This window comes from Prunus persica, chromosome G8, assembly GCF_000346465.2.
Source record: "Prunus persica cultivar Lovell chromosome G8, Prunus_persica_NCBIv2, whole genome shotgun sequence".
Taxonomy (NCBI): domain Eukaryota; kingdom Viridiplantae; phylum Streptophyta; class Magnoliopsida; order Rosales; family Rosaceae; genus Prunus; species Prunus persica.
In genome coordinates this window covers 12,137,504-12,149,960 of record NC_034016.1, presented here as the reverse complement: position 1 = coordinate 12,149,960, position 12,457 = coordinate 12,137,504, and the positions used below count along the sequence as shown (strand labels likewise).

Below are 12,457 nucleotides of genomic sequence, written 5' to 3'. Positions count from 1 at the left end.
AAATCCTGGCTCGGGTTTTGGATGGTTTTCTTCTTCGTTTATAGGACTGGGCTTGGATGGGTTTGAGGCCCATTAAGAGCACTTCCATCACTATGGGCAAGGACAAGACAAGGGTTGTCATTATTTATCTATATATATAAAGCAAAAGGCAGAGAATGGTGAAACATTCAAAATACCAGAAAATGTCCTTGGTTAATGCAAATATTAAGAATTGAAATTATTAATTAAATGAGGATAATATGGTAAATTCACAATTTTTTGTATTAAAAAAATTAAAATTAAAAGAAAATTCAGATAATGGGTCCTATTTTTATGGAACACAAATATTCATTATCTTTTTTTAATTTTAAAATAAATTTAAATTTTTTAAAAAAAAAACCTCTCGCATGCGCGGAAGCGCGTGCAGAGAGGCTAGTGTGAATAATGGCAGCTCTTGCAATTTTGTTTCCACCCCTATGGGCATGGGCAATTATTATTCACTTAAACAATTAATTTTGATAAGATTTTCAGTTGTCACGTGTCACTATTTATTATAAAATTTTCGGATTAGATTTTAGGATAAAATTTTGGAATAAAATTTTCGGTTGCCACGTGTCCAAATTTATTATAAAATTCTCATCTCAAATTTTAGATAAAATTTTAGGATAGATTTTCAGTTGTCACGTGTCCATATTTATTATAAAATTCACATCTTACTCATCATACAATTGAACTACCTACGCATTCATCATACAATTGAAATACTCTTTATTCTCATAGTTCGACACAATCAAGTATAAGGACGACTCAATCATTGGCGGAGGCGGTCACTGAATCACAACGTGAGTGAGTATTTTCCTTCGGATGACGTAATAGTGTCATTATTTCCAACACATAACACACTACGGGAACCGACTGCGGGCATTGTTCATTTGAGGAGCCATGTGTAATGGTTTTCCTCTTTTTTGTTTTGCCTTGAATAATCTTTTTTTTAAAATGAAATTGAAAATGCAAGAAAATATCAACAACAAAAAAAGACATTAAATTGAATAAAACAGCTTTTCTTTTCTTTTTTTACCTCGTCACCCAGATTTTGACAGCTTCAAACATTTGTCCACGAGCCTCCAACTTCGATGGAAAAAGCCATTTGTATTTTTACACAAATGGAAGTAGTAAAAATTTTGGTGTGGAAAGTGAATAATATTTGTAGGTATTTATATAAAAAATTTCAAGAATTTTTTGATATTTGTTACAAATGTTTTCTATTTTTTTAGCCAAAAAAGGTACAGCCGTTGGATTGGAGGACATTTTTCTAATCGAAGCCTCCAGGAGAAGCCACGTGACTTGTAGAGGTTGGTTATTAGCAGCGCTAATGCCAGCATTGAGTCAACGTTGATGTCAGCTACCAGAAGGCAAGACGACATGCCAAATCTCCCCGTGGGCTTCACCGGGCTCGTGGGTTCCACGCCTTGTCTTGGCTGGGTCTTTCGCACTGGAGCTGACTTCCGGGCCTAGGGCCCCCTCCTGCTTGGGCTAACCCATTACGCTGGAGTTGCTCTAAATGAAAGGATCATAGCCTTTTGCCACGTGTTTTATTACAATGAATCAATTTAAAACATTAAAATGTGCCATACAAATGGAAATTTCAAACTTGATCCATGATTAGTCACAAATAATCTAATACTGTTGTTTTCTTCTCAGCAAGGAATTCAAGATACAGTTGTCACATATTGCCAAGAATTTTTTACGTCTATTGGGGTTGGGTTTTCAGATTTGGTGGAGTCATTCAATAGTGAGGACCTTATAAAGGGCCTTAGATGAGATCTTATCTCTTAATCGTTTGATCAAACGTCTAACTAATTTAATTCAATGATTAAGAGATAGGACCTCATCTAAGGGCCTTAGATAAGGCACTCATTATAGAATTCTACGATTTGGGTGATCTGGTTAGTGGGCGAGTCACTGATGACATGAACCAGTTGTCGCTCAGAGAGTTTAATGTAGAAGCGATACAGGCTGCTTTGTTTCAAATGCATCCTTCAAAGGTGTCGGGGCCAGATGTCATGTCCCCTTTGTTTTATAAAAAAAAATTATGGGATGTGGTTGGTAAAGACATGGTGGCGGGAGTGTTGCATTTCTTAAATTATAGTGTGCAGTTGCGACTTCTTAATCACACGCACGTGACTTTAATTCATAAAGTGAAGGACCCTTAAGACATGACTCAATTCCGCTAAACCAAACTTGTAATATATTCTTCTAATTAAGAACCTACGCATAGCATTATGGAGGGCAAGATACTAGAAAAGGAAAGATCTTTAGGCACATACATGCTCTCTTCCTATTTCATTTCAAGGATTGTTGTTGATCTCCCCATGGAGCTTGTGCTTCCAACCCTATTTGTCATAACATATTGGATGGTAGGGTCAAGCCTAGAGCAGGACACTTTTTCCACACCTTGCTTATTCTGCTACTCAGTGTGTTGGAAACTTTTTTAAAATTTAACAATAAATTCATATTTAACATACCTAATCGGTTTATTCAATAAATAAAAAAATCTTTACTTATGAAGTGTACGTTATTAATTATATATTATATTATTGTGTTATAAATATAATAGCATACATACAATTTTATGTTGAAAAAATAATGTACCAATTACTTCTTTTACAAAAATAATGTACCTAGTATGAATTTACTTATTATTCAAATAATATACCAACTTTTATAAACACATTTTGGATATAATTTACCTAATAATTTCCTATTATGCAATAATATAACTTGTAATTTACATATTGTGGGTATATTACAGGTATATTAAAGCCAACACATTTATAGGTATATTGTGAAAATAATTTATCTACCCGTATTGGATATATACAAGATATATATGTAAATTAGTAGGTACATTATATTGTGTTGATAATAATTTACCTATTATATTGTACTGGATATATATATTGTAGGTATGTTAAAGCAATCACATTAATAGGTATATTGTGAAAATAATTTACCTACCCATATTGGATGCATACAAGAAAGGTAAATTTGTAGAAACATTATATTGTATTGATAATAATTTACTTATTATATTTTATTGGGACAAAATTTGAGGAATTTTTTATTGGTCGAAAATTGAAGAATTGTTTTATTGGTCGAAAATTTAAGGATTTTTTTATTGGTCGAAATTTTAGGGATTGGAGGGAATGCCCAAAACAAAAAAACAAAAAAAAAACTTGAGTAATTGATATGCTATAAATGAGGAAGTATTAATTAGAAATAAGGGATTTAATGACATGCTTGAAAATCGTCAAGTTGACTTATTTGAAGTATGGTGGCAAACAATGTAAATATGTACGAGTACTATGCCCTGTTATATATTTTAGTTTGAATTTGGGTTTTATACATAAATTTCAAAATTAATGGGTTGATATCTAGGAAATAGAAATTGTAGGAGCCTATATTAGACCAGCCCTTGATTTTACAAGTTTTCATGTTGTAATACCAAAAGAAAAATAGTATCCGCACAATAACTTGAAAAATATAACAACTTAAAAACTTGTAAAATCAAAGGATAAGAATATTATTTGTACGTACGTAGCAGATTTCCATACTAATCATATGGGCCATCTATGGCTTTCCCATAAACCAAACTTGTAATATATTCTTCTAATTAAGAACCTACACATACTTTTTATTTGTAACTCCAATCCTAATGATAGCCAAAGAACCAATTAACCTGTAACCCACAAGCATAAGATGGCAGGACTAGAAAAGCGCTAGATGCTAGAAAAGGAAAGATCTTCAGCCTCATAGAGGCTCTCCTCCTATTTCATTTCAAGGATTGTTGTTGATCTCCCATGGAGCTTGACCTTCCAACCCTATTTGTCATCATAACATATTGGATGGCAGGAGTCAAGCCTAGAGAAGGACACTTTTTCCACACCTTGCTTGTTCTACTACTCAGAGTGAGTGGCTCAATGCTTGGGACTTGCTCTTGGGGCTCTGGTAATGGACCAAAAAGAGGCTACAATACTTGCATCAGTTCTCATGTTGTCATTTCTACTAGCTGGAGGTTACTATGTTCACCATGTTCGTGCTTTCATTGCTTGAATCAAATACATATCAATCAGTAACTGCTCGTACAAACTCTTGTTGGGGTCTCAGTACAATGAAAGTGACTCTTACCCATGTGATAGTGGGCTTTGCTTGATTAACGATTTCCCACTATAAAACATGTTGGGCTTTATGGGCAAGTGGGTGGGGCAGTTTCTTTGGCCATAATGCATGTGGGTTCCATGCTAATTGGTTATTTAGCTCACAAGGATTGGAGTTACAAAGAAAAAGTTTGTGAAGGTTCTTAATTGGAAGAATATATTACAAGTTTGGTTTATGGAAAAGCCATAAAAGGCCCATATGATTAGTATAGAAATCTGTCACGTAAGTACAAAATAATATTCTAATCCTTCAATTTTACTAGTTTTTATGTTGTAATATTTTTCAAGTTTTTGGGCGGATAATATTTTTCTATTAATGTTGTAGGTTGGCATGTAAAATGGGTCAGGTCGAGCTAGCTATGACCTAAAAGGCATTAGCCCAGACCCTACCCAATCACGTGCTTTTTTGGCCCTAAGGGTTGAATGAGCAAGGCCCAACTTGCCCTATTTTCGGGCCTAAAATTTTTGGGCGTGTTAACGAGCCAATGGGCCGAACTTATATGGACCTATCAAATGGGCCAGTGATAATAAATTAAATGCAATTATAATATATTAAATTTAATAATAATTAATTAAATGTACTCATAATTAATACTAGTTTACTTTTATAATGATATTACTCATCAACATAGTATAATCCCACTCTTTTATTACCACATCATCTCCCTAGTCTGGATATCCCGGAGCAGGAAACATTAATACAACACAATCTAGTTGTTCAGTAACTTGGCTTATAGATAGTAAGTGATTAGACAAAGCATGAACAAGTAAGGTGTGATGCAAAGATAAGGAGGGAGTGAGTGTAATGGAACTAGCCCTTGTCACGAGTGTGGTTTCACCATTCGCAATAACTAAACTATCTTTGCTTCTTAGTCTTCTTAGCAACTTCCATAATTTTTTTGTTGTTGAAGTTTTAGGTTTAAGACTTATTAATTTTGAGTTTAGATTTTTTGACACCCTTTTAGTTATACCCTAAGCGATTAGTCGAATAAGAAAAATAATTTACCGTTTGGCCATTGTCACAAAGTGTGTAAAATATTTTACCTTTTGGTGTTTATGATTTCTAATACTTTACCTTTTGGTATCAGCTACACAATGTCTATGATATTTTAGAGACTACGTTGATGTGTCTATTTTTATGTTAGTGTATGTGTGCATGCGCAAATACACTATGTTGTAGTGTCTATAACAGTTTGTATTGCACATCGTTGGTTTTGTCTATACTTTTTTTATTATTTTATATATACATAATATAAATAATGATTTAAAACTTGTAAATTTGTGTAACATTGTATTGCAGTTTGTATAATATTTCAAACCCTTATAGACCCTTAGGTTGCAATGTCTATAATATTTCATACACTACAATGTAGGTTGCGTTGCATCGTATACTTTGTATTGCGCATTATTGGTTTCGTATATATATTTTTTATATAATATAAATAAGGTTTTAAAACTTGCAAATTTATATAACTTTAAATTGATATATTTATGTACAACTCTAAAGCACGAGTGCTTTGGTAAATCGATATTGAAATGCATATTTACAACAATAAAAAATTCTTTTCACTTTTAATATAAATATTATGCAACTCAAGAAATATCACAAAACAAAGTTGGTGTAGTGATTTGTGATTGAGGTTTCCTCCCTTGAGGGCCAAGGTTCAAATCCCCTCAAAGACATAATATTCTCTATGTTTTAGAGTGAATAAAAGAGACGCCTTGGATGGAATGAAAATAATGGCATGTGTGTAATTTTGGAGTTTTTTTAATTGTATTATTGTTATTTTAGATTATATTATTGTTAATATATATAAATATAATTCTTATCTTCCATGTTATGAAAGTTTTTATTGACCTTACCAAAAAAACTAAAAAAATAAATTTGCATAATGGATATATATTGTGGTTGGGGGTGGGGGTGGGTTGGGGGTCTCATCTTGCACTCCCCTAATGTCACCTATAACAATGACGATAGGTAATCCACATACTATCTTTGTGGAACATAGAGCTCAATAGACACATGCATGAACGAATTAATCAAACTCAATAACCCTATGGATACAAGTTATATCCCAACTTTTGAAATCTCGACTGATGTGGGAACATTTTGTTTGGTTATACTTAAGCTCCTTTTAAATATCATTTGTTTATTAATAGCGTCCTTGTTTTTAGCTCAATAAAACATTAATAATATGAAGAAAAAAAAAACTCTAATCGCACTCTGGTTTCCTTTTTTCTTACTGACAACCAACCGCAAGGAAGCTAACGGGAGAGGTGGCCACTTCTCCTCCTCCCCTACGCCCATCTTCCCCTTCATCTCCTCATCTCCCATCTTTTCCCTTCCTCTTATCCCTTCTTCTCCTCTCCTTCCCCTCCCCAAGTAATCTAAATCTGTTTGGATCTAAGTTTGTTTTGTCTGATTATTTTTGCAGTGTTCTAGATGGCTGGTGTTGTCTACAGTAGTGACTCTGAATTGTGTCCCTCCTCGGGAGAGTTGTAATACATGGTGGTTGATGTTTTGTCTCCGTTTCAACGGCGGCAGCAGCAGTGACGCTGGTGGTAGTTGTTAGGATGTAGTGCTCTTCTCTACTTTGCGCTGACCAAAGAACTATGCTTGGTCATAGGAGTTTTTCTTTGTTCGGTTCTGAGTTGAAGTGGAGTGCTTCTCAGGGGTCCTTTTACTGTTGTTTATGTGTTCCTCTTGTGCGTTCTCTCCTGGTTTCTTATATGGTATACCTTGCAATTTGTGTGGGTGTCAAAGAACTATGATTTTGTTCATAGAAGTCTTCTTTTGATAGTTAGGATATTATGCGGTCCTCTCATGTGGTTTTGTTGTGTTGGTCTATAGTTACAGTTCTCGTTAGAGGTCTATGTGTTAGTTTTCGTTTTTGATTTGTTCTTTTATTGTAATGATCCAAAATGACCTAAATCAGACTCTTTTATTAGTCCATGATATGTGTAGTACTCTTTCCTTCCATGAGGTTTGTCTTATGAGGTTGTCCTAGAAAGGTTTTAACGAGCCCACTGTATTATGTCATTCTTTATACGTCTTTTGTTCTATGAATGAATTCCCTCTCTAAAAAAAATTAATAATAACAATATTTGTCAAGTTACTTGTCATATATTAGTTTTTTTTTGTTTTTTTTATACAAGCGATATTTTAAGAGGGGTAATTGAATTTAAGACGTCGAATGTATGAGTAAATGCTTTTAATCACTTGACTTACAAGTCCTGGCAACATACTAGTTGATTTTAAAAGGTTAGGATAGTAACTGTTGTCAACCATATTTTAAGAGGAAATGCAAACCTTCGTACATACCATATCTGGTAATTCGGTCCATGACCTTTAAATAAAGTTTCATGCCATGTATTTTTGTTTGGTTTATAACAAATAAACAACAAAAAGAAGATCCTATGTTACACTTCGATATAATTCATATAGCAGTCATTGTCTAGCTATGACTATTTTCACTGCAGCACATAACACAAAGAAGATCAGCAGCAAGGCTCAAGCTATTGCGAACTTGAACCTGAATGGGAAAGAAAAAAGAAGGGTTAATCGTTTTATTAGTCTCTGAATTTAGACCCAATTTATATTTGAGTCCTTCAATTTCCAAAATCGTTCTCATGGTCCTTCAACTTAAGTTTCGTTAGAATAAATGGTCATGCCGTCAATTTTGTTAACTTTTCTGTTAAATGCAGGGGCAAAATGGTATTTTTGTATTAAATTGATTAAAATATGAATTAAAAAAATTAAAAAACTAACAATTAAATTAAACTCCTTCCGCTCCCCCCCCCCCCCCCCCCCAACAATCCTGATTTCTACTTCCCCCAAACTTGATTTTTTTTTTTTGGGTTGGTTTTTTATTTGATTTTTTTTTATTGTTATTTTAAAGATATTAATTTTTTTTAATATAAAAATACCATTGTGTCCCTGCATTTAACTGAAAAAGTTAACAAAATTGACGACATGACCATTTGTCCTAACGAAAGTGAGGTTAAAGGATCACTGAAACGATTTTGGAAATTAAAAAACTCAAATGCAAATCAGGTCTAAGTTCAAGGACTAATAAAACAATTAACCCAAAAATAAACATAAAAATAGCTTTTCACCATTCTAACATGAAATATTATAAATAAATAAAAATTTTAGAAAAACTTTATATTTATACTTTCAAGTGAAAAAATTGTAACACAATAAGAACTGATTAGAAAATGACAAGTGACTAATTGATGGCTTTTCTTTTTCCTCCAAATAGGTTCTAAAAGAATTTTTATATAAAATGTCATGTTAGAATGAGTCCATTATGAAAAGCCCAAAAGAAAAAAGTTTATCCCCGTAAACTTTGTTTTTGTTTGATTTTAATGCTTGAATTTGACCTGCAACTTCTTTATGCTAACATAGCCAATTGATGCCAACATACATTAGATACCAAAAACACATACCAACGATTCACCGTCTTGCAAAAGAACATATTACTAGCAATGAGCATAACGGCCCTATTGTTCAGATGGAGAGAAGAATCTATGATTAGCTTTTCAGAAAATTTTCAAACGAATAATTTCAATGAAAATTTTTAATTTCTTATTTTACCATGTTTAACTCTATGTATTCCTCTATTCGTAGAGTACATTGAATGTATAGAAATGGCTATAACAGAGTTTTTGTTATTCGTATTAACAGCTACTTAGTGAGAAAAACATTCATATTTTCTATTAAAAAATTACATACTTAAAGACATTCTTCTTGCCATTACTTATATGAATATTTATTTCACACACTGAAGAACAAATTTTAAAAGCATTCTTTCTGTAAAAGTTTTTCATTGACAATTATCAATACTGAATTAATCTATATGAAAATTATAACATTGGTTGACATGCAAATTAACAAAGATAATGCATCCATCCACTGATTTTGACACAGCAGCTGACGGTGAAACATGAAAAAAGCTGCATAGAAGGTAAGATTGTGGATTGTGTATAACCAAACTTTCGACCAGCTAACCTAAAAAATAATTAATTAATTGAGAAACACCTTTTATGATCACCTCCCACACAACACTAGAAATTAGAATAAAGTCCATGCACTCAATTATGAGTTTTCAAGAATTATAAAAAAACTTGTTTTGGGAGTGGGTTAATTTAGTGCCTGCATGGTTCCAGGATCAAAATTTAAAGTTTTTTATAACCTAAAAAAGAAAAAGAAAAAGAATTCAAAATCCCCCCATTTACTCAAAAGCTATACAAAGATTTGGCCTACCCTCATTCATTTTGTTTTTCTCCCCAAACATGTCTTCCTATTGAAGCCTTTGTCCCAACTATAATAGGCAAGTCCTCTAGAGAACTCCTTAATTATATATTTATATACCTGCAAGGCCTCTATCTTTTCAAGTACTGAGGATATATTCCATTGGTAGTGTGATTGTGGTATCCATCTTTTTCCTATACAGTCAGTGTGTGTGTGTGTGAATGTCTTTTTAGCACTAAAGATGTGAAAGATCAGGGCATGGGTGTTTGTTTAATTAATTACTGCTTTCTGATTAAAGTTTTCAGATGCCCCAACTGATCTAGTTTTTTTTTTCTTGTACTGTAAATAATAAAATATCCCCCTTATGGGGTTAGCTTTATGCATGGTTGTAGGTCTATAGCTATAGGGTTATGATTCCCCTCAAAGGCTCAAACTAGTCTCTTAACTGTGAAAGAAATTAATATACATATAATACCCACTTTGAATCATATAAAAGTATGCATGTTAGTGCTGCACTTTATAGAGAAATCAAAACATAAATATATACATGATTTAGAGTAGCTTTTTAGTTTAGACTATCGTTTGTACTCGAGAATAAAGAAATCAGAGAGTCAGGCATTAATTATGATGACAATGAGCAAATTACTAAAATAAACAAAAACAGCTTTTGAGCAGCAATTCCTCAAATCTATATGAGTCATGATTCATGCTCTGTGATTGTGTCTCTACATGTGTATATTTTCTTGGACATTTTGGTTGTAATTTTATATTTTGATGCACATGGACAGTACTTGAAATTATATGATAAAGAAAACAAGCTTGCAATCTTTGTAAAATTTGTCCAGACATTGCTCCTAGCCGGCAAAGAAACGGAAATGCTGGAGAAAAGTGGTTTCGAAGTTCATAAAATAATCTGGTAGATTAACCTTGAAGATGAGAATTAACCATAAACAAATATACAAGAAGACAAATTGCAAACCCTGCTGTACACACAACATTTCACAGAGAATATATCACACATAATTTAGGCATTGAAATTTGAACAGAGAAAGAAGTAGTTAACTAAAGCTCATCTAGCTGCTTCTTCTTTCTGAATTTATATATCTTTCTCATTTTTGGAGTACAATATGTGGTTTAAATGTACAAGAACAGAAACTATGTACCTTGCTTTAAAGAGAAAGGGATCTGAACTCATGAGTCTCTTTAATTATTTACACTCCAATAATTAGCTGAACATATTACTAAAAATGGTTAAGATCATAAGAAAACTATTCAGAATTATTACATTAATTATATGTTTCCTTATTTTTTTTAGTCACAAGAACAAATTACAGAGAGAGAGAGAGAGAGAGAGAGAGAGAGAGCCTAATTAAGACTCATTTTGGGTTAATGAAAAATTGCGTACCAGGCATGAAAGCATTAAAGGGAATCAATGGGTATGAAGAAGGAGGATGATGATGTGGTAATTGATCTGCAGGAGGATCAGGAGCTGATGAAGTGGAAGCAGTATTTGCAGCAGCATTAATAAAATTACTAGTTTTCCTATTTAACAATACATGATGGGAGCTGGAGCTTTGGCCTACAGTGGTGTAACAATTTTGATGATGATGATCAGGACCTTGATCATAGAGAATTCCCTTAAATACATGCCCTCCGATCACCACGCTTGTCTGATAAGCGTGCTGATCAACCATGTCTTCCACTGAGCTCACTCGAACACACTTAAAAGTTGCCATGGAATTCACTTCAGCTGGAAAATTCACCTCTTGATCTAGCCCTAAACATAAAGAAAACCCAATTAACCAAAATGATATCTACATTAATATTGATCAATCATGAGAAAAAAAAAAAAAAAAAATCAAGCCATATAATAAAAGTGGTAAAGTATTCCTAAACAGTATCAGTACAAGTAAAGAGTAAAGAAAAAGGAACTTATCACTGTTAGGGTTAGCATACGGACATCACATTTCCTCAAATTTTGAAAACAAAAAAACAAAAAAGAAAAATTAACAGTACTTGTTGAGGAAGACGGATTGGTGAGGTGTTCAGCTGGCCTCTTAGGGTTTTGGTGATGATGTCCTTGTTCATGATAAAGCTGAAGGTGCTGTTGAGAAAGAAGAGCTGCTGCAGGAAGCTGCTGTTGGCGTCTTCTGTAGACCGGAACCCAAGTGCTTTTGACGTGGGTTTGGCAGTGAAACCCTTTGCTCTTACAGCAAGTCCTGCATCTCATGTACACACACTCCTTCTTTGCTTGGTTCCCACAGTCTTGGCATCTTGAAGCCATTATCACTCCTCCTTCTCCTCCTCCTCGCTTCACCATCTGAATCTCATCATAGCCAGCTAATTAATCAAGACCAACCCCTTAAACATTTCAACTCATCCATGGCAATTTTGATGATCTTTTCTTTCTCTTTTTTTCTCTTTGATTTTTGCAGAAAGATAGATGGGTGTACTTATGGGAGGTGGGGGTGGCCTTTGAGTTTTGGGTTTGTGTTTGTGGGTCATTTAGTACTTGTGTGCTCATGTGAGGCCAGCAGCTCTTTAAAAAAAAATTAATCTCTCTTTTCTGAAGTGCTAAATAAGTAGGAATTTCGGGGAGTTTGAAAAGGATTCAGAGAGTTGAAAAGTAGGATTGCACCATTTGTTGTGCACTTGACACTCATCGATTCTGATTTTGAAGTATAACTCTCGTCTCCTCTTCTCTCTCTCTGAGTCTCTCTCTACCTTAGTTCACTGCAGTCAGCTCAGTCTTAAACTCTTAATAACCCGGCAGGACCTGAACAGAAAAGCAAATTAGAGAGAGAGAATTGAAAAAGTTAGTATGTTCTTTAAAGATAATATTGATGATAATGCAAAAGCATGGTTGTTTTTGGAAGTGTGTATTTTGTCTTCTTGTGAAATTAACTAATTTACCTCATCCACCTCTGCTTGATTACAAATACTTCTTCTCATTCTTCTACTACTAGAATGTCTTTCATCAAGCTGAGAATTTGAACCATCCACGAAT

General features: G+C 33.6%; 1 protein-coding gene across 1 annotated transcript; it reads right to left on the bottom strand.

Annotated features, from left to right (window-relative positions):
• Positions 10,382–12,128, bottom strand: LOC18768076 (protein SHI RELATED SEQUENCE 3). The gene is made up of 2 exons (XM_007199224.2): positions 11,467–12,128; positions 10,382–11,227 (listed from the first exon to the last, which is right to left on the bottom strand). The coding sequence occupies exons 1-2, from the start codon at positions 11,768–11,770 to the stop codon at positions 10,827–10,829; spliced, it is 705 nt and encodes a 234-aa protein (XP_007199286.2). The 5' UTR covers positions 11,771–12,128; the 3' UTR covers positions 10,382–10,826.

Bases quoted from the DNA above. Each gene is read 5' to 3' on its own strand.
- LOC18768076 (XM_007199224.2), bottom strand. From the start codon at position 11,770: ATGGTGAAGCGAGGAGGAGGAGAAGGAGGAGTGATAATGGCTTCAAGA. The intron at 11,228-11,466 runs GTACTGTTAATT...CTTTATGTTTAG, and splicing joins CAATCCGTCTTCCTCAACAA to GGCTAGATCAAGAGGTGAAT.